At 31.5% G+C, this 23,279-nt stretch overlaps 2 protein-coding genes across 5 annotated transcripts; both read right to left on the reverse strand.

Annotated features, from left to right (window-relative positions):
- Positions 1-1,252: 1,252 nt before the first annotated feature.
- On the reverse strand, positions 1,253-20,205 carry LOC140054710 (low density lipoprotein receptor adapter protein 1-like). 3 transcript variants are annotated; one of them, XM_072099786.1, is made up of 9 exons: positions 19,894-20,205; positions 16,356-16,505; positions 14,856-14,962; positions 12,304-12,418; positions 11,036-11,168; positions 9,012-9,164; positions 8,280-8,443; positions 5,585-5,622; positions 1,253-4,232 (listed from the first exon to the last, which is right to left on the reverse strand). In XM_072099786.1, the coding sequence occupies exons 1-9, from the start codon at positions 20,020-20,022 to the stop codon at positions 4,082-4,084; spliced, it is 1,140 nt and encodes a 379-aa protein (XP_071955887.1). In that variant the 5' UTR covers positions 20,023-20,205; the 3' UTR covers positions 1,253-4,081. The 3 variants fall into 3 exon arrangements, with proteins under 3 accessions (XP_071955887.1, XP_071955888.1, XP_071955889.1); XM_072099787.1 differs by having other exon boundaries at positions 16,356-16,498; positions 19,896-20,193; XM_072099788.1 differs by lacking the exon at positions 5,585-5,622 and having other exon boundaries at positions 19,894-20,200.
- A 477-nt stretch (positions 20,206-20,682) lies between these two features.
- LOC140054127 (protein D3-like) lies at positions 20,683-23,253 on the reverse strand. 2 transcript variants are annotated; one of them, XM_072099008.1, is made up of 4 exons: positions 23,195-23,253; positions 22,837-22,966; positions 22,259-22,466; positions 20,692-21,751 (listed from the first exon to the last, which is right to left on the reverse strand). In XM_072099008.1, exons 2-4 carry the CDS (start codon positions 22,948-22,950, stop codon positions 21,537-21,539), a joined length of 537 nt encoding a protein of 178 aa, XP_071955109.1. In that variant the 5' UTR covers positions 22,951-22,966; positions 23,195-23,253; the 3' UTR covers positions 20,692-21,536. The 2 variants fall into 2 exon arrangements, with proteins under 2 accessions (XP_071955110.1, XP_071955109.1); XM_072099009.1 differs by lacking the exon at positions 23,195-23,253 and having other exon boundaries at positions 20,683-21,751; positions 22,837-22,953.
- Between the last annotated feature and the right edge of the window lie 26 nt (positions 23,254-23,279).

Below are 23,279 nucleotides of genomic sequence, written 5' to 3' on the forward strand. Positions count from 1 at the left end.
TGATCCATGAAATTCGTTTTAAGTTTGCATTTGTATTTAAGATGGAGAGAGTCTGGCAGCCTACAAAATCAATGGATAATCGTTATAATCGTTTGCATTAGCGGATAAGAGGATAAGATCTTAAAAGAAACAATTCTACATTTTAATTAAAGTATTCATTAATCCTATTCACAATGATTTGAGTTCCTGTGGCCCAACGTTTGATAAATATTTTTATTATATTTTGCTGAATTGGAGTTCATTGAGGTTGTTTACCTTCATGGTTGTATTGTATTGTTTAGGAAGAGACAAGTTCGGAAAAAATAAAATATCTTTAATTAATCCGTTTTTAAACGGAGAATTGATATTTTAATTAAACTATAAAACGCTTGAGTTAATTAATTAAGTTGCGAGGACACTGTGGCTGACAGGTAGGAAGTGTTTGTAATAAAGGATAGATGAATCTACTATTAGTATTAGTTAAGTGGTTATTTAGTATTTAGGTGTAATATCGTCGAGTTGTTTGTATCAGACTAGGAGGTCAGGGCTACCGTGAGTCCAAGTGGATTAATTTTGAAAAACATCTTTTATTAGTCGAATCATAAACTAAGTTCACAAAATACCTATAGAATGATAAATTAATTATAAGCTATTAAACAATTTCGATATTTTAATTTAAAATTAAATCTGAGAACGAAAGGCACGGTCGCTTTTTTACAATAAACAATATAACTCGTCAATTAATTTGGTTTAAAAATGATGATGAAAGAAGCACACACTCCGTCGGTAAGAATCTGTAATCTATTTTTTAGGGTAGATGGGGAGGGGGGGAGGTGGGGTGGAGAGGTTAATTCATGAGAAATTAGTATTTGGTAAGAGCTGAACTCAACCTAATGTGTTCTATCTTTTGCATTGTAATTTCGAAACATTTAGGGGGATTTTGAGAGTCGAAATTTGGAATATGAAAAAAAGACAATGTTTGCTGCCCTCTACAGCTCGACATAACGAGAAAACTTTCCACAAGTCACTATCCAGTATGCCAAAACTAAAGTTGGAAACAGGAAAAGATTACGATATATGACACAAATACACTTAAATCATCGAAATGAAGGAATGTCACTACACAGTGAGTAATCTAAAATGAAACTAACAAACTAACATGCTGTACATTTAATGCATTAAAATATGTTAATTGAAAGCATAATTAGACTGCGAAAAGTAAAACTAAAGAACATAAAAGAAGCAAATTATCGGGGTTTTATCAAAGAACTTATAACACAAGAATCTCTTGTTCGTCCGAAGCGCGTAACAATTTCGAAAGGCATTGTGGGATAGAATAGAGCTATGGGTGGCGCCATTGTGAGCCATGGAGTAGGGCGCCCGCATCAAATTAGAAAGTCAAAATCATAGAGGGGATCTGCTAATGCTCTAGGGGGGGGGGGGGATAGAGTAATTGACTGAGGAGTAGGGCGCCCGCATCAAATTAGAAAGTCAAAATCATAGAGGGGATCTGCTAATACTCTAGGGGGGTAGAGTAATTGACTTCCTAGTTTGGAGGGGGCGCTGCTCCCATGCTGTGAAATGGCGTCGCCCAGTTTGACCTTTTAACCCTGTACTTCCGATACTGTGTTTTGAATGCAAATTGAAGAACAGGAGATTCTTGTGTTATAAGTTCTTTGGTTTTATCTGGTTTGGGAGAAACAAAGAGAATCTTTTCATAGCTTTCTTGTAGTTCCTGTGGGGTGTGTATACAGTGTTTCTTTTATACCTTAGCTTTCGTTTTGTGTAAACCATGCAAAATCTGTTCACATACAGGTATTATTCTATTTATGTCTCAATGGAATTATCACAATAATTACTTTCATGATACAAAAATAGTTTCATTCAATAAAGTTTCATTTATTTAACAACTAAATTTACATATTTCCTATTGTTATAATAAATGTCACATTTAATTTTACACATTTACATATCCGGCAGATATTTCTGTACACAAAGTGGCTTGGCTTAAATATAAGAGTGTTGAAAGTGGAAAATTCTCATGCGGTGTTTTCTGTTTTGCATCTTCTATGAATATTCATAATATCTATGAATATTCATAACATTAATCTGCTAATCAATAGCTTAAGGAGTTCAAATCTCCCTAGCTTACCATAAAAAATGGCATCATGTGTTACAGCTCTTTTGACGTTCATTCCAGTTCTGTATCCAGTTGAGTTTAAAAAATCGTATCCTGTGTCACAGTTCAAATCTTTCCTTGTTGAACGTGACCAATCAGATACAAGTCTGTTATCATGTCATCGTACTGTAACCCAGCAACCGCTAGTGCAGAAACTCCAAAAACAGAATGACATTTGAACTTCTTGAAGAGCCTTCATCAATATTCACAATATAATTAAATCAGTCCTTTGAATATTCATAGAAAACTAACATTATGTTAATATTTCTACAGATAAGAAATATATACAATATGTTAGTAAACATACCAAATATCTGTACAGACAATTTTCTTGACTATATTTTTATACTAATAAATTTCAGAGAGATAAAATAAAATATCATTTTCAAATATAATAAATAAACCTATATACTACTACAATAATAGCAATACTGATGATAATTGTACAATAATAAAATAATTTTAGCAATATAAATCAGTCGGGATGAAAAGGACATTACAGCAAATAACACTTTTTCTCAATTCTCTCTCTGTTTAAAATATACTAATTCTTGATTTGGGATTAATAGTTTGCAGTTTAATGCCCAATAATCACAGCAGACAAATGTAATTTTTGCATACAGCTATTTAGGACACTTTCACTATCCTCTCTTGCATATTATTTAAAATGTGTAAATAAACATGCTAGGGTGCATCATAGAGATATTACAGTGAATTATATCTATATGGGTGAATACAGGGATAGTAAACATTTAGCTCTAAATCCTAATGTTCCTGTCAAAATAGAGTACAAATTTAACATTAACAAAATAAAATCTAAGAAACAGTTTGAGTGAGAAATGTTTTAAAAAATTGCTTAAATCTCAATAATTGCAGATTTTGCCAAAATAAACCTTATCTGTAACATTATAACCTCCCACCCCCTCCCCTCAATGCAATGTATGCCCAAACTACCCATTGGAAGAATAGTAATTCATCTATAATATAGTGTGTATACATCACCATGTAAGTTTTACGCAACCGTATATTATTTGAAGAGATACCTTACTACAAGTATTTGTTGATATACATAAATGAATCCAAATACATTGTATAATATTATAAATAAGCATAAATAAATGATAAATTTATAAAAATTGGCTGTATGTAGAAAATTCAACTCAATATAAATATATATTATATAATATTAAAAAAAACATAAGGGTGATCAAACCATAGTGTCTGTTCGGGGCTTCTTCAACAAGTGTGCGTTTAGAACACATACTTGTTGCAGGGCTGACTATAGCTACTTTCACATCGCACCTAGATTTGGTCCGGTGCCTTGAGGAAAATATTGCAAGCATTGAGCGTGCTTTAACGGTTATCCAGTGTAAAACAAGGTCATCCATTCTCACTGTTGATTTGTCAAATAAAAAAATGGTACAATTTAAAAACAAATGGCAGAATCAGGTATGGATTTAAATCATACGGTTTTGGTGTGAACAATCCTATTTTACCACTGAATTCATTTTCCATGATATTTTTCTCAGGGCACCGAACCGAATCCGGGCATAGTGTGAAAGCAGCTTAAATCTGTACTATTTCAAGATGTATTGTCCCCCAAAAACATGAAAAATGAACACTAATATATTCAGACTTTGAATATGCCATTTTGTAGTTAATAATTTCCATAGAAAAAAAAAAAACATTTTCACAACCAAAAACCCATTGGCTGGCAGCCAATTTGACTATTTTTTGCTTAAATTAGTTTTTTCAGGTAAATAATTTTTTTCAGATCCAACTTTTGGTCAAAGTGACTCTTATGTGACATTAAAATGGCAAATTCAACAAAAAAAATTGTAAAAATTATTTTTTCAAGCGGACAATACATCTTTAAATCATGCTTGGCAAAAATAAAAATATCGGCCTAACCCAATCTAATTACTATAAAGCCAACAGATCGTTGTGATTTTCCAGTATACAATTCCTATCTGTCATCTCCTGCGAGACTCCGTTGTTTACAATATGGTTGTCAACGTCTGTTTTCTGAACATTACATGGCAAAATTTGAGGCTTGGTTCGACTTTCGGCCAGTCTGTAATTAAAGTATGAGTTACATTATTATATCTTTTTCATAATACAGGAAAAACTAAGTACTATTAAAATACAAATGCATCAATTTGGGAAACATAATACAGTTTAGCAATGCTGAAAACCAACATAAAAAGGTTAATTTAAAACAAAAAATTATTCATTGACTTAGTTTATTCTATAGTAAGACTATGCAATAGATTGATATGCAAAGCATCAATCTGACTTTTAAGCCCTGTCTACACTATCAAACTTTATGTGACAAAAAACTTTTTTTGTCACATAAAGTTTGATAGTGTAGACAGGGCTTAACACTATCTACATTTCTATTTGTACAGGTATACTGTTAATACTACAATAGCGAGCATTTGTGTGTGTGCTTGTTTACATGGAGTTTATTTTAAAATAAGAATGATTTCAGACACATGATTAAAAAAAAAGTAAATTACAAAAAATACTGTAAAGCCCTTAATATCCTCATGACCTTAACTTGACCTTTGCGATGAGAAAACAATCATATTCAGTCTATTCATACTTTCTTATAGGACAATAAAATCTCGGAAACAAACTTTATCCTTTAAAGCCCGGCGCACACTAGAGCTTCCGGCTGAGCCAACTGCCACGAGTAACACTTGCCTCACAGTGTGCGCCGGGGATTTCGTGAGGAATCGGCCACGCGTGCCGCTGAGGAAAATATCTATCGTGTTTAATATTTTTTGGCACGCGTGCCATTTTCCTCAAGTGTGCGCCGAACGTGAGCTTCCTGCTCACTAAAAAATTCCACTGCGCATGACATGTTCTGATTTATTATGATATTTCAGCGCGTGCTGTATAGCGTAGTAAGTAATTATCCAATCAGAAAATCGCGTACTCAAGGCGTTTAGTGTGCGTCCGATAGAACGCGAAAATAGTTTGCGGCAAATTTTTTAGTGAGCCAAGTGTTACTCGTGCCAGTTGGCTCAGCCGAAAGCTCTAGTGTGCGCCGAAAGCTCTAGTGTGCGCCGGGCTTTAGGAACGGGGAAGGTGGGCACTCCTTGAAGCTACCTTTCTTTTAACCATGAATAACATTAATTTATTTTTTATTCATTTGGCATGAGTCGCCTAAAGGAGGAACCTACTGTCGCCTGAAAACTATAGAGTTGAATTCAACATTATATATAATATAATGTGATATTTATATAGCGCTATTTTGTAAAGATCAGGGCGCTTTGAGTGATTATTAAAACTATCTAGACTCTGAGCAGAAATAGGCTAACGAAAGACAACCCAATAATGACAACAACAACAAAAACTTGCATGATCATGAAAAGGCGTAATAAATGTATTTTTCGTTTTCTTTTTATAATCTTAACTTACTTTGAAAAACAGTCATCAAGATTAGAATCTTTGAAATTCTACGAGAGAAAAAATTCAGCTTTAAAGTTTTACGTTTATAAAGCAAAATGCATGAAAAGTACCACCAATGCAATAGTATGATAAAAGAGAAAAGATGACGCCACCTATACATTGTCCCATGCGATTTAGATTGATGAAGTTAAAATTAAGGGTTAAGAATGTTGTTCGTGCAGTTAATATATTTTTTAAATAAATAAATAAGTATTAATAAACAATCATGCAAGTCTACCAGTTATAACAACTATTCTTGTGTGAAATATGTACTTATTTTATAGAGGAATTTACAGACGGTAACAAATGTGAACCAGTGAAATAAACAAAAACCTCCCTAAGTTTATAGAGGGCAGTATATCTATAATATAATTAATCTCCATCTATACCATCAAACTAGAAACTAAAAAGTTCCCAAATATGGTGTTGATGCCCAAATATGGTAGTGGTATGACATCATCATGTCCATATATGGGCACATCACATTTTTGTTGTCACATAAAGTTTGATAGTGTAGACAGAGCTTTTAACTTTTGATGTTCCTAATAAATGAAATGGAGTAGAGGAGTTGTAACTTGGTGGTTAACATGCTTGCCTTCCTATCCCAGGTCCTGGGTTCAATCCTAACCTAATGCAAGGGTAAACTCACGACTCTTTCAACTCCACTCCCTAAGCCACAAATTAGACTTAGTTTATAAGCATGATAAATTATAAAATAGTTTATCCATCCTGAAAATTGACGAGTTGCTAGTTGTTGAATACGTATGAAATAAAAAATAATTTAAAAAAATGGAAAAATATAGTTCAATTGTGTTGTAGTATATGATGTGCTCAAAATTAGTTTCTTTTTCTTTATTAATTGTTTGGTTATAAAGATTTGATTACTTACAATGAAAGATGATATGATAGATGAACTATAAATAGGCTAGTTAATTGGTTTTAAAATATAATGTAAATACGCTTAATAATGTAATCAATTAGTTTTATCACATGAGTTAGATATAATTAATTGATCCGATAGTGAAACCTTACTCACAAAATAGAATGCAAATACACTTAATTGCTCATAATTAGAACTTGTCAAGTTAAATAACCAAAAACCCGAGTGTGCAATAATATTTTAGTTTAATTGACGTTCATTAAAAGACTTTCGTCATGAGACATCAACCAACGTTAATAAGAGAGTTTCCTGGCATGCATCGTACGATTCTTAAAAGTGCAACTGATTACCAAAATACAAACAGTCCAATGCTACGCCAGTATGTCATTTAATGTGATTATATAGTTTAGCTTGAATTTTACGTCAGAATAGCTAAATGTGATTCATAGGCAGATAAAAGGGGCCGGGACCAGTTGGACTGGCACGCTAAATTTGTTTTAAAACTAGAAATGCAAAATGTAGAACATTAGGTTTGAAAGTGTCAGCATTTTTTTAAACAATTTCAAAATTCTAGATCAGCCATGGCTTTCTAGCTTAATGTGAAAAGGAATTTATATATTATTACATATTGGAAATCATATAAATGACATAAAATTTTACACCAGACTGAGTAACTTTTACCATGATTAAAGGTTAATATCAAAATAAGTTAGTCAATAGCAATATAATGTTAAGAATGATGACATTAATTGATAAAACATACACAATTATTAATATGAATATATAACATAGAGCAAAGAAAATGATGACAAACTTTTTAATATAAAATTGATACAAACAGTAAAGCACTGTCTACACTATCAAACTAAATTGACAAAAAAAGTCTGATGTTGCCAAATATGGTATTCATATGTTCAAATATGGTAGGTAGTGATATGACATCATCATGTCCATATATGGGCACACCACATAAAGTTTGATAGTCACGTGTAGACAGAGTTTAATTTAAAAAGGAAGTTTATAAAAATATTATGAAACGTGTGACACAATTAATGAATCATAACAAAAATTAGTCACTTGGATAAAAAAGGAAATGTTGGGTAAATGAAAGAACACTTAGGGAAGTTACTCACATTTCCCATTCATCAAGAAATGTTTTTTTTTTCTTGTTGTGCCTAGTACACATAAACATTTGTGCCAAAAATAACTGAATGGGGTTCTGTCCCTGGGGTACCACGTTCAAAGGTAAAGAACCAATGTTAACATAGTACAAATTTATGGCAGTAGTAACTGTTAAAGATGTAATTGTCCCCCAAAAACATGAAAAATGAAAATCAATCAAATCAAACATTGGATTACTGTAGTTTGTAGTTCTAAAAATGTAATCACTTCCGTAGAAAAAAAACGTGAAAAAATAATGTTTCGCTTATAAAATGACAAAATAAATGGATAAATTCAACCAAAATTGGCTTTTTTGTTTTGAATTACATTTTTTCAGGTAAATAAAATGTGTATTTCGATCAAATTTTTGGTCAAAGTGAATAACTAAGTGACATCAAAATGGCATATTAAACAAAAAAATTATATTTTCAGGGAAGAATATATCTTTAACTTTAATCCTCTACTGTACCTGACAGTAAGAACCTCCATTTACAAGGACACAAGCATTCTGCAAGTAATTGACCAATCAGGACGTGATGGATCGTCCAAACTGTCGTTTATGATTGGTCAACTCACTTGCATTGTATCTGCTTTAATAATAAAACACTGTTCACATCATCTTACCAAGTCATTATTTGTTGGACTGCCATGCGTTTCGGCCGTCGTAACTATTGTTCTACTACCGGTATCGTGCCGTGAGTGGCCCGATCTTGATTGTGTTTGACGAGGGGGCGGAGGTGGAGGAGGCAAAGATGAAGGCGAGGTACATAACCTTGAGCTTGACGTACCTATGCAAAGAAAATTAATATTACAATTTGTTTAAATAAAAAATACACATTTTTATATAAATTATTCCTGAACAAAGTCATTTTCTAGCATTTGTGAATAGTATTTCTGTTACTATATTACAAACTTATATTTACAAATCATTTGCATAAAATCCCATTGCTATGCAGTAGTCTCAGCCACTATAGCAGTGGCGTAACGTAGAGGCCTGATATCCAAAGCTGGAGGCCTCTGGGGTGTTTAGCCTTTTCAACCGTATTTTATTGCCCATTTTTTCCTCTGGGCCTTCATAAGCTCCGGGGCCCCTGGGTTTAGCCAGGGAGCGCTCATAGCCCTTACGCCACTGCACTATAGGTGTATTCAACTGGCCACTTATGAACTCCTCAAGCTGCTCACAAAAGACCTACTTGCACTGCTCGTATAAAAGCAAGCTAGGAGTCTGACGAGTTAGATTTTATTTTATTTTATATATATATCTCCACAAAACATACCATTAACATTGATGGATAAATACGTTGAAACACCTTTATGTAAAGAGTTTTATCTGCTACATAAAAGGTAAACACTGACCTCTAGGGTTTCTTGGTGGTGGGTTTATTACTACATTTGAGGGCGATATTGGAGGTGATGCTCCTAATGAACTTTCAGCGTGGACTTGGCCATTTTCTGACGGACTTTGTCTACCAGGTATATTCAAAGGTGATGATACTGTTAAACTGGACACTGTAAAGAACAACAAAAAAAACGTATGTTTTCAAAATGCTTATTGTTTTCTACTTTAGCCTCAAATATTTTTTTAAATTTTTTTTATATAGAATTTTTTATAAAATAATATATTTATAGATTAGATAAATCATGTATGATTATACCAAATGTTCGAGTTAAAATCACGATTGTGAGGCATTTGATAAATAGACAAACTGACCTAAAATGTCTTGACATGTTTCGAGAAACAGAAAACAACAACGCCTGGTTCCCACTAGAACGTAACGCAAGGACGTAAACGCAACGCAAGCGTTTTAACCAATGACAAGCGAAGTTATAGACAGTTAGCAATCACAAGCGAATAAGCCATCGCTTGTGATTGGTCAATTCACTTGCGTTGCGTTACGTCCTTGTGTTGCGTCACTAGTGGAAACCACGCTTTATATACCAATAGGACAGGTTTTATGTAAATGAGGAAGTAATTAGCATGATAACAAAAAAAACAAGGATGTGGACAACAAACAATCACATGGCAAGCGTGATATATAGATTTGTTTGTTAATGATTAGTCATAGTATAATATTTAAATATATATCTCTTTGATTTTAGTATTTTACTTTTGTTTTAAATAAAATATTTATTGATATTATAATTTATATTTCGGATTATTCATAATATATTATTTAAATATATATTTCTTTGCTTTTACGAATTAATAATAATATTACTATAAACTTCTAATTTTACTGTTATGGATACGTTTTTATTAATCTGAAAATATCATGCGCATCAATTTTCAACAGAGCGTGCTCTTAAGTACTAGTAGCTGTCTGGCACATACAATATTTAGCTTGTATCAATCTCCAATTGGATATTGTATTGAACATGATAATTATACTACATTTGGCACGATGTCAATAATGCTTTACAGTTTCTGTGTGTGTGTGTGAAATTGGCAATGAGCCAAGGAAGTAATAGGTAATTATAAGTCTTTTACTAGCGAGGCAGACAGCAGACATTGAGAATCAAGGCCGAGTTTACAATACGGTGAGGAACAATGAAGAGCAAATTATATCAAACTATGCAGCAAAATAAATAAAGGAAGACTTCAATTGCATTATGTTCGTTATTGTGGTATTAAACATAATTACAGTAGTATTTAGTTTACTATACTATTTCCTGGTATACTACTTTAAGTTAGCAGGAAACTTATAACTTATTATTGCGTTTTACATATTTCCATACAGTTGATTCTACAATGATAACATTGATAAAGTATTTGCAGACAGGGGCAGATTAAAAAATTTTAAACATGGGGATCGCTAACATTTAATATTAATAGTAGTGAAAAATAGATATCAATTAGTATACAAATAATGAATGTTTATGACTTCATGAGTTAAAAATAGAGCAGTCAATATTTCATCGAATGAAATATTCTCACCATTCACTGTAATACAAAACATTTATTGTTTTACAAATACAATACACCTACTTTTACTCAATTATTTATCGTAGCCTGGGAAGCTAGGCCATTAAAAAAGGCAGTGCTCCAACTTAACAAGTTGATTTCCAAATGAGATCAGTCAACAACATCACATGGCAAAAATTCTCTAATTTTTACAAAAACCTGACTGTGCATTAGATATCACTTTTTCGTTAGATAGGGCTAATTCCAAATGACATGTGATGCGTAATTGACCAATCAAATTGCACAAATACAATCAGGTGTTACTGGTAGGGTTAGGGTTATAATATTTCATCATTTTATAATACAGTAGTAAATATTTTTATATAGCAGCTGTCATAAACGAAGAGTGTAGAAGATTGAGTTAAATGATATGCAAAATGGTAAACTCTACTGACGTTAAATGGCAACATACTATTACCTTGTTCTTGTAATTCTAGCATTTCTCCAGAACCATGCGCCGTATTTGTTCTATTATTTTTATCTTGTGTTTCCTCCCACCTTTCAAACGCTATATTGAATGAATGTGCTACCGTTAACGCTATCGCTTCAGCCTACAATGAAGATAATTAATATAACAATAATTTATTAAAATTAACGCTGTAAATATTCTGTAAAATAAATCATAATAATAATTTTAAACCTGATTTTCTTTATTCATCAGTCTTGTTTGCATAATAATGTAAAGCGTAAATGTGAGAATGATTATTTGTTTATTGGCGCTATATAAAAATGAGTTATTATTATTATTAAAAAATTGTTTGTATTTATTTTTTTTTGGGAAGTTATTGCACCCAATTTTGTCAATCCATATCCTGGGGAAATGCACATATTCAAACTGCTTTTAGGTGGACTCAAATGATGACAAATTCAAAATCAGATTTTAGTGGACACTGACTTGGGACAAATTACATAGGTCTTAGGTCATCGAAAATTGAAAGCTCTCCGATATCAGGTGAGGACTAAACAGGCTTTAGCGCCCTCTAAAATTTAACATCCATGTATTTTGAAAAAATAAAATAATGACATTTTTTTTATTTTTCTGCAACCCTACGGATTGTTATGAAATATTCACCTATTTAGCCCCCCTAATCTATAAAGCTGGATCCTCCTCCAATTTAATTACGCGATTTTGAGACTTATTGTTTAGATGTCGAGGTAAACAACAAGATCCTGTATTCTTATTTATATTGTTTATAGTATTATTGCCGTACATAATGCAAGTCATGCCATACTTTTATAGATTAACTCATCATCACATGAAAGACTTATATAACAAAATTTGAATTTAACTTGATTTATGGCAAAAATCCAACAAATCATTTAATACCAGCATTAGTAATTCAAAATTGTATTCGACAATCTTAAGAAGAAATAATACAACTCTCTCAGACCTGGACAATCTTGAGCTGGCTTAATATTTTATGTCGTCTGGTTTTTCAGAAATTCTGAATGTGTTTTTAATGGTAACCAAAAATTTTGACATTTCTACCGTTTCGAAAAAAGCTGTTTTGGGAGAGTTCGGTATTGGAAGAGTCAACTAAAAAAATTAAACACAAATATTTTATTTTTTATTTTGGTCCAGAGATTTAACTGTAATTTATAACTTATCAAAGGCATAAACTTTATTTTATAGAAATTGTAACGGGAATTGGACACAACAATTGTAGACATGTGGATTATACTTACGACTTTTCTCTTAGTACATAAATATGCGTGTAATTCTAGCGTATCATTATGCGGATTTTGTGAGATAAAGCCAAATACTTTTTCATTTGATTTGTCTGCTGTACAGTACGATATTCTAAAGAAAAAAATAAATATAAATAAGTCTTGGTAAAGTTCTGTAAATGGAAGACAGAAATAGATTTCAATATTATTATTTTTGTATCAGTTGTTGTTAGTTTTACATTTTCATTCATTTAAATATTAAATAAACATATTTCTAAAATTTAAACAATGTAACACTAACAGTTATAGAAATTGCAAAATACTAAAGAGTGCATATGGTAATAAGCCAAAGAAGCAAAACTGAAAAAAAAGCCTGAAAAAAAATATATACAAATTTATGACACTTTCCAACTTTAAACAATTACAGTAAATCCAACATATTACTGATTAACATTAAATTCCTTCCATTATTTATATATTAATTATATGGTATGTTTTGTAGATAGTTACCTTATTAATGTGTGTAATGTAATTACTGTGTTGTTTTTGAATTAATATTTTTATTAAATTGTTAATGTTCTCTACTGAACCGCTTTGGAAAAGATTCAGTATAAAGACAGAATAAACGGTCTATTTATAGTGAAAAATATTCTTAGAATATGATGATTATTGGTGGTATAAAAAGTGAAAGTAAATAAACAAACACACACAGTTAAAAGGAAATGAATGATTTATCAACATCAAACGGTAAAGCCACTAATCATAACTAAAATGTGAACGTCTTCTAAAATAGTTTAGTTTATTTTCCCATGAACCAGAATCCAATGTAGTGGAACATAACTAAACATATTGTACAATAACAAGTCTGTTTTTTTAAACAGAATTGTTTGTGTAATAATAATAGACAGTAAGTGAAATTTGATTGGATGTACTACAACTTAAAATTAATCATTTTAATCTTACAGTATCAAATTCATAATATTGTTCTATTATGCCGCGTAAACAACACATTTCTCAACCTTCAACAGAGATAAACTTGAAAAAAAATCAGATTAATTTGCATGATAATGTTTTAATTGGCATGAAATCAATTTTGCTAAATGTTATGATTATAGACAGAAAATGGTTTGTGATTTTTAGTCTTATAGTGTTAACATGTAAAATTTTAAGCTTATAAAAGTACATTTTCTGATAGGAAGAAAGAGTAATGAATGAATTCCTATACTAATAGATGTAGGAAGTAAGTAAATACTGAGCAGGCTTAGTGCATGAGGTGTCCGGAAAACTGCTGTAAGTTTACAATTTATCGACACTAAACCATACATCTGTATCCCTTTACGACTGATACGTGTTGTGGATATGGTAGAATAACCATGGAGGTATACCTCCATGGAATAACTAATATAGAGCTGTGTCCCAAGGAGGGGTTCCTTTAAGAATTCTTTAACATAGTTTCTTTCCAAAATATACAGTAATATCCTAATTATAAGTTTTGTACTGGTACCAGATTTTCTTAAACCATTCAGGAATTAAAGTTTCATTTGACATTGACATGCACTTCTTTAATTCTAAATAAAAAAAAATCTAAATTATGTAGATACTGAAAATGACATTGAAAGATCTTGTAATATTTGTGTTTTTTTTTAAATCTATTTTTGCATAGTTACTAATGTATACAAGTCACCTTGCTGAAATGCTCTTTAAAATCTGTTTTACTTACTTACTGAAAGTTGTGCCAGTTTGATCTGTATAATGGTCTGTACAGTATATATTATTTGTATATGGACTGGATTTCAATGCATTATTATCAGTAGAAAAGTAAACTACTGTTTATAAAACAGTAGAGAAACCACATAGGCGCAATATTGGTCATATCAAAAAAACTATCAAAAAAATATCAAATATAGCAACAGCTTTGCAGCAGCTACAGGTAGCAGCTATATATAGCAGTTGATATACATTGGCAGCATTTGATACTAATACCTATTTTGATACTAAATTTACCTATTTTGATACATGTACATTTCCAGCATTTGATAGTTGCAATATTTGATATTAATTATGCTTTATAGCTGCTATTTTGATTGTTGCAATATTTGATATCAATTTCTTTTCATAGCAGCAATATCTGATAGTTGCTATATTTGATAGTTGCTATATTTGATAGTTGCTATATTTGATATAAATTTTGCTTCATAGCAGTCTGTATTTAGACAGATGTAGCTGCTATATTTGATAAATCAGTCTCAATCATTGATATGACCAATATTGCGCCTTCCTCAGAGAAACAAGGTTTGATCATCAGTGTGCTGATCACGGTACTGTACAATGATGCTGCATTGTTGTAGTTGGCATATCTTCTCATTTTTCACTTAGCGCCATTAAATCAGTGTTGTAATGGCTATGAGCGTTCACTGACTAAACACAGAGCCTCAGTGACTAAACACAGAGCCTCAGAGCTTAAGGGGCTCAGAGCAACTACCCAGCATGTTGGATGGCTCTAGAAGTGCTAAACCAGAGGCCCTTACCCTCTGTGTTACGCCACTTAACTGCATAAAATCATTTCTCACCTGTATATTGATATTTCTAATGTGTTTTCTTCTGTTTCTACATCTGATTGTACTATTCCTTGTGGAGTAACCTTTAGAGAAACCTTGCCTAGCTTGGTGCCTTTGGCCTACAAATAAAGTGATCAACATATAAAATTATAAATCATTTTGTTCACCTATCACTTTTCCAAATTAATACTAGTTCAGGTAAATTGCAAGTAGATGGTTGGCTTGGGAATTGGGCTACTTTGCAATGTTTCTTTTGGTCCTGGATAACCCATAACAAGTCCTCACTCTTGATGGAGCTGCTTTCAGTCTCATGGAGATGCTCATAATGGATGTTCTTGGTGGAGTCTGCTCTCAATGAAGTTGCTCTCAGGAAGCTGCTCTTGATGAACCTCCTCTCAATGGAGCCACTCTCAATAGAGTTGATCTCTTGATGGAGACACTCTCAATAGAGCTGATCTCTTATGATGGAGACGCTCTCAGTAGAGCTGATCTCTTGATGGAGCTGAACTCTCGATGGAGCTAAACTCTTGATGGAGCTGATCTCTTGATGGAGCTGAAGTCTCGACGGAGCTGCTCTCGATGGAGCTGATCTCTTGATGGAGCGGAAGTCTCGATGAAGCTGATCTCTTGATGGAGCTGGTCTCAAGGAGCTGATCTTTTGATGGAGCTGCTCCTATAGAGCTGCCCTAATTGGATCTGAAAGATCTGTTGATTGAGCTGCTCTAAATGATCTGTTGATTGAGCTGCTCTACAGTAAATGATCTCTTGATTGAGCTGCTCTACTAAATGATCTCTTGATTGAGCTGCTCTAAATGATCTCTTTATTGAGCTGCTCTAAATGATCTCTTTATTGAGCTGCTCTAAATGATCTCTTGATTGAGCTGCTCTACTAAATGATCTCTTGATTGAGCTGCTCTAAATGATCTCTTGATTGAGCTGCTCTAAATGATCTCTTTATTGAGCTGCTCTAAATGATCTCTTTATTGAGCTGCTCTAAATGATCTCTTTATTGAGCTGCTCTAAATGATCTCTTGATTGAGCTGCTCTAAATGATCTCTAGATTGAGCTGCTCTAAATGATCTCTAGATTGAGCTGCTCTAAATGATCTTTTGATTGAGCTGCTCTAAAATGATCTGTTGATGGAGCTGCTCTAAATGATCTGTTGATTGAGCTGCTCTAAATGATCTGTTGATTGAGCTGCTCTAAATGATCTGTTGATTGAGCTGCTCTAAATGATCTCTTGATTGAGCTGCTTTAAAATGATCTCTTAATTGAGCTGCTCTAAATGGTCTCTTGATGGAGCTGCTCTAAATGATCTCTTGATGGAGCTGCTCTCAATAGAGCTGAATGATCTCTTGATTGAGTGGTTCTCAATGGAGCTGCTCTTGATGGAGCTGATGCCATTCTTGTGAACAGTTTGTAAAATCATAGATTTACTAGATTAGATCTCTGCTTTACATTGTTTAAATAAAGTATTCCATCATGCTTAAAACTGTAAATATTTTTCATTACCTGATTTACAATTCTTTTGACCGCTTCAGCAGTACAGCTCTCATCATTAGCTTTGTCAACCAATGACATTCCAATGTACTTCACATAGAATGTGATACCTTCTACAACAGGTTCTTTTGCCTTTTCCCAATCATCCTGAAATTCTACAAAACCAAAAGCAAGCAACACAATTAAACAGACTAGGAGCAACAAATGAGTGAAAGAATGGAAAGGACAAATATTGAATGTTTACGCATTGGATTGTGAGAATATTTCATGATCTCCGCTCCGACTCGTTAAAAATAGAGAAGTCAATTTTTCAAAAAAGACACCTACTTTTATTCAATTTACCATTAAATCATTGTCGAATGCTACAGTAAGCTTGGAAGCTCGGCCACTAAAAAAGACAGCGCTGCAACTTTAAACTAAAGTAGAACAGTTACATAGACAGCGCATACAATTTTCGAACGCGTTCAGTCAACAACGTCGCTTGGCAAAAATTCTCAAAATGTTTTAGAATTAGAGGGCGTTAATTATCACCATTAGGTTTGATATAATTGATATTTCCATAAGTAACATTTGATTAAAAATACAGTAAGATAGATAATAAATTCAAATATTTATTAGATTATTATTTGTGAAAATAGAAGGCAAAAATATCGAGTATTATAGAAAGTTGCTATAGGCAAGGGATTAGCCAGTTGCTATAGGCAAGGGATTAAGATTTAAAATAATAAAAATAGGTTAAAGTTGAACATCACATCCAGGTCACTGTATATGGACTGTCAAGAAAACTATTAAATAGAGCTTAAAAGCAAGGTCAAAATGCTGGCACAATTTCCACTGAGATTCACAGCCAGCTTATCAAAGCTAGTGGGTATTGTATCATTAAAACAAAATCAGTGAGGTAACCTAGAATTTATTGAGCATTTTATTTAAATAAAGATGGAATGTTTGGTTTGACCTCTCTAGAGCAATTTTGTGACTTTAAAGTGGAAGTGTACTCTGTGCTATTTCTTTCTGTTATTTACTTCAGTATATATTAATATTAGTAGGTACTGTACAAACAAAAAAATTCTTATAAAAACAATCAGTTCGTCAGAAACCAGAAAAATAAAAAAAATTGTTCAAAAATAATGAAAAAGCACTGCATATTTTTTTTCAGCAGTTTACTAGGTGGTTCTCCTCAATCTACGATGGACAAAAAAGATATTAGTTGTAAAGGTCACGTTATCATGTTACGTCACGCCTCCTCTCGCTTCTACAGCATGCCATGCTCGACGAGGAGCTGGCGAGACACACGTTATGTTATCATTCAAGAATATGGTTGAGTTTAAAAAATTCCTCAACTTTTATTAACTTCTTTTAGCAAAATAACTGTGGGTGAATGTTTATTTATACCGTAAAATAAATTAGTGATGCCATTTAATAAAGTTGAAAATATGATTTCAAAATAGTCTTTAATTGTAATGGTAGTGTATGTATTTATCAGGCTAATCCACCCTAGATCATGTGTGGCTTAAAAATAGAAAAACAGGGGGTATGTAGTAGGTGTGTCTCAAAAGGGTGAAAACTGAATTCTGATTGGCTGTACTGTGAATCATATTTTTTTGCCAAATTATTGTATTCTTGTTCAGTAATTTTTCTTCTGATTTTTTATTTCTTAAGGTATTTATAGGCTAATAGAAAATATAATAAAATAAAATCATAATTGTTGAATTTAATTTTAAATACCGTAGATACTTTATGCTCTGCATGTGCAGTAAGCAAGATTGATGTAACAATTAATTCAAAGTAAAACATAATTATTAATATATACACCAAGTATTTGATTTATTAAAGCGGGAAAATTATGCCTTTTTTTCAGTTGATTTACTTAATAAATTTAATTCAAGTGAGAAAATTATGCCTTTTTGTCATTTTTGGCCCTTGTTTTTTTTTTAAATAATTTCCAGAACTGATTTATATTTTCATTTTCTTTGAATGATTTTAAAAAACAATAAAATAATCAGTTGATTGACTTAATAAACAAATTTAAGTGAGAAAATTATGCATTTTTGTCATTTAAAAAAAAATAATAATTTCCAGAACTGATTTATATTTCATTTTCTTTGAATGATTTTAAACAACAATGAAATAATCAGTTGATTTACTTAATAAATAAAATAATATCATATCCTTATACATGAATAAACATTTACAAATAGGCATCTGTTGTTAATATTCAAAATTTCTTATACATGACGTATTATCATCAGACTACAGTCACACCATACTGTCTGAGTCAGAGAGAGGTTATTCAGGGGACAATTAGATAATTGTATTAAAGTAATAGTATGACACAATTGTGCAAGAAAACCTTTTATTTGGGACTTGGCTATTGTACTTTTTTGTATTCTTTTTGTGCTGAGAATCGAGTACCCTGGATGAATAATGGTTACATCTAAAGTCATATAACTTGCGTTTATGTATTTTAAACATTTTTAATTGCATTTGTTTTAGCATTCATTCATTCATTCTTAAATAAACAATGTTTCAGTTTTTTAATTGTTAGCTAAAAAATGGTTTAATTATTTAGCCAAATTGGTCTTAATTACTGTACATTCTTCTTTTTTTTAAATAATCAAAAATTGGTAAAATATAACAAATTGCAATAAATGCCTATTATTAAATATTATTTGATAATTTTAATAAATATTATAATTATATAAACTATTAATTAATAATACTATTTTAAATTATAGAATTATTACTAAAAAATACATTCATTGACATTAATAATAATACCATATTCTATAATAAATCATTAAAAAAATATTTATAATTATTAAATTAACAACTTTACATTTAATTTGTTTAATTTATTATCAGAGTAAAAACGATTAAATATGTTTATTATTTAATTATATAACTATTTCTTAATTTTTAATAATAAATACTATTTAATAATATGTTATTATTACTAAAAAAAATATATTGTCATAAATGTAAATAAATATTAATATAATTATAATAAATCATTAAAATATTGATAATTATTATTTAATTAATATTTTACATTTGATATATATTATTATCAGAATAAAAACAATTAAATATGTTTATAAATAATAAAATACTAAAACTGTGCAACTAATTCTATGTAAAGTGTGAATTTTCATTTCTCAGTGAATGTCTATTTATAAACACGCCCATTTAATATAAACACACTTTACTACTATCGTACGATATGACGGTCGCCTGAGTCAAACGCCATACATAGATGTTTTTATGAATGAACCCAGCTCAATTTGATTTTAAATAACATAATTATATTTCTATGAGTTTATACATGTTAACAACCAAAATAAAGATTAAATCTATCATTTTGGGGCGAATTATCTGACAAAAAAAACGTTTGCGCGCGGCGGCGGGAGGATCACGCCACCACAAAATCGACCAACCGGAATACACGTGATCATTTCTAAACCAAAACATTGAACATGTTTCAATAAAATGTCGAGATATCGCACGTAATACTCACTAAAAACGATACCATTACTTTCTTACATGTGTACTTACTTCTATGTCTCGATTTTCCGAAACGATTTTTCATCATTTTCGGCACAAAATTCTGTTGGAAACAACAATCGCGATTATCGTTCAACGACGACGTAGTAAAAAGCGATCTTGCTGATGAAGAATTCATAGTATGCGAGTTCAAGAGGGCGAACGGTTTTCGGTTATGTAAACAAACAGACCACACACAATTCCAACAAGGCGAAGGTACGCACTCAATGTCGCGGCGTACCGTATGCTAATGAACGGCTTTTTGTCCAAACACACCGAGCGGATAATCTACGCTCATTGACAAATTTCCTTATTTGGGAAGTTCGAGGGCGTGAACTAGACGCGGCTTACTACAATTGGCTCTCGGCCAAGTGAGTGCAGTATTAATATTACATACACATTTCTATTGATTTTTGTGTATGTATCTACAATCATTATTTTGATGTGAATAAATTACTTTTTTTGGTTTTATCAATGAAGTAAGAGACATCATGCATTCATATTTACTATACTATAAATTAATACATATAATTTTTAATTCTTATTACTTTTGTATTTATTCTTTACTCCATGGTTAATCTTAATATTGTATAAAATAAATGAATTGAATTGAATAAATAAATAAATCTAAACATTTTCAATTTTATAACAATATAAAACTCGACAAAAATTTGGCAAGCCACCATTGGCATTATTCATTATTTCAAATTTTATAAAATTCAAAAGAAATAAAGTTTGAAATATTGAATCATAATGGCTTGGCTCATTTTGTTGTTGTGTTCTCATATCAAACTATACTAATCACTAAAGAATGCCAGAGAGTGCTATATTATGAAAAGTCCTACTGTACTATTTACTTGGTAGGCCAAATGCCTTAGGCACTAGAGGTGTGTTCACATGGTAAGTTGTGGTTACCACCTAAGTAGCATGCATGTGTGACTTATTTGTTTACCTCAATGTAAAAATGGTTTCCATGCTTCATTTTCTTGAAAGTGAGCAATAAAGACCAATAATAAGGTCTATTCATAAATAAAGCACGGACTATGTGTTTATTTTAATTACAACTATCATCATATTACCTTTGTTGGATAGAATGTTGTGGTTTTTATACTGTTGCTAGTTAAAAGATGTATATTGTAGGCCGAAAACATGAACAATGAAAATTAATTAAATCAGACTTTGAATAGGTTACTTTGTAGTTTTATTCAAGTTAATCACTTCCTTAGAAAAAAAGCGAGGAAAAAATGTTTCCACTAAAAACGACAAAATAAATGGTTAAATTCTATTCTTTTGAATTTTTATAGTATATCTATTTTTTTTTTTATATTTCATGCCAGTTTCAAATGGTATTTCCTTTTTTTATATTACTATGGACAATAAAATAATATCAGTAAAAAAATCCCATTGGCTGGTTTTTCAGGTAAATACATTTTTTCCGATTTAATTTTTGGTCAATGTGGATAACTACCATATTATGTGACATTAAATTTTTGTAAGAATTATTTTTTTAGGTGGACAATACCTTTTTAAAGTGTACATTTTCAAGGCATTTTCAGACATGATTCATTTTCATTTCATTTATTTATCTTTGCGCAAAAAAAACATTTTATTTCAAAGAGTATATTGCTCAGAAAGTCAGAAACTGCTGTAAATTTAGTTATTTTGAAACTCTTTATAAAGTTTCGAAACGTATTCATCAAATTCCGCTTGAAAGAAATTAGCAGCTACGGGTTCTCCGAGTGCGTTAGATTTGGCAAAATTACGTACGTTCCAGCTTGCTCGGGTATCTGGATGTTTTCTACGCTTAGCTTCTGTTGGAACTAGCTTTCCTTGTTGTTTGTAAACGATCAGCACATATCTGTGTAAGCCTGCCAGAATAACGAAAAAAACAGAAAATTAAAAACGTCTAGTCTTAATAAATAAAATATATTTATACTTTAATCAGTTGTAATATCATTTCTATTTTATAAAAGATGAAATAAAAAAAAAATAAATAAAATTAAGATCAATAAGACTTCAAATAGGCCATTTAATCAAATGAATCACCTCCATAAACAAAATTACAGATGTTTTCAGAATAAAATAAACGGTTTAATTCAAACAAAAAACCCCCATTGACTTTTTTTTTCTTTAAATTACAGATTTTTAGGTAAACAATTAATTTTTTTTTTAGTGTCACCATTATGTGACATTAAAATGGCATATTTAACAAAAGCATTAAATTAAAATTTAAAAAAAAATTTTTTTTTTTTTTTCAGGTGTACAATCATTTACATTATAATACCATATATACAGAAAATGTTGTTGCTCTGAGACAAAAATAAAATTCAATGCAAAGCAAAAATCTCATGACCAAATATTATAATGTTGTATACCTGTGTCCTGTGGGGGTCCAGCTCCAATATATTCAGACCAGGTCTCCCCTTTAGTTACATCATTCCCAGGTACATTCACCACCATCCAATGGTGCCACTCTCTGAATTTTGGATCTTTTCGACTTGGCGCATCAGGGTCAGTCATTATAATCGTATAAAGTGCACCATCTTCAGCTATCCAGTTGAGGTGAGTTGGTGGATTTTGCACCTGATATTAAAAGTAATATAGTACAGGTTTACGTAATTTAAAATGTTGTTTCTAGTCTAACTTTTATTTTTTACTTCGTTATCTGCATTAAATCATAAATTAAACGTAAATATTTTACATAATTGCAGTGTGCCAAAAATTGTTTGGATTTTGCAGTGTGCGAAGTAAATATTCCCCCCCCCCCCCCCCCCGCCAAAAAAAAGATATACATTACTATTATGAAGGCACACCTTAAATTCTGTGGTAATTAATCATTTTTAAAACTTCTTCAAAGTGTGATTTATTTTGTTGGTGTTTCATTGCTACCCTAATGCATTCAATGTAGAGCATATATCAGGAAGTAGGATCACCTGTATATTTGCAAACTTACTTGTGTTGGGGTAAGAACTGTACCAAGGTCAACCACAAGTTCACCATATTTGACCTCAAGAATCTGAGCAGGAACCTTATCTAGAACATCAGGAACAACCTCATGCTTCTCCATTGTAGATAATTAATTTCTGTGGTTAAAAAAAGGTTGGAATAGTTCTAATCTTAGATCACTTTCACCAAGATGGAGGTAAAAAAATAATTTTGCAAGAGTTGCTGGTGGCTATTTAACTGAGCTGAGATTGATTGGTTAAAACCCAGTATATTAAATTTAAGTAGACCAATGGTGAATGATTCTACAAATGACATGTAATTTATTTAACTAGTTAAATCATGCAACTATAATACCAAAAGCTTACTTTATCAATTACAAATAAAAGCACTATTGTTGCATGCACCAGGGACTCTAAAAAGCATGTAAAACAACTGCTAGAATTCCGGTCG

This window comes from Antedon mediterranea, chromosome 7 (genome assembly GCF_964355755.1).
Source record: "Antedon mediterranea chromosome 7, ecAntMedi1.1, whole genome shotgun sequence".
Classification (NCBI taxonomy): domain Eukaryota; kingdom Metazoa; phylum Echinodermata; class Crinoidea; order Comatulida; family Antedonidae; genus Antedon; species Antedon mediterranea.

Bases quoted from the DNA above. Each gene is read 5' to 3' on its own strand.
- LOC140054710 (XM_072099786.1), bottom strand. From the start codon at position 20,022: ATGAATTCTTCATCAGCAAGATCGCTTTTTACTACGTCGTCGTTGAAC. The intron at 14,963-16,355 runs GTAATGAAAAAT...CTTTATTTGTAG, and splicing joins TCAAAAGAATTGTAAATCAG to GCCAAAGGCACCAAGCTAGG. The intron at 4,233-5,584 runs GTAAGTTAAGAT...CTTTAATTACAG, and splicing joins CTTGATGACTGTTTTTCAAA to ACTGGCCGAAAGTCGAACCA.
- LOC140054127 (XM_072099009.1), bottom strand. From the start codon at position 22,950: ATGGAGAAGCATGAGGTTGTTCCTGATGTTCTAGATAAGGTTCCTGCT. The intron at 22,467-22,836 runs GTAAGTTTGCAA...TTTTAATATCAG, and splicing joins CAGTTCTTACCCCAACACAA to GTGCAAAATCCACCAACTCA. The intron at 21,752-22,258 runs GTATACAACATT...TTATTCTGGCAG, and splicing joins TGGACCCCCACAGGACACAG to GCTTACACAGATATGTGCTG.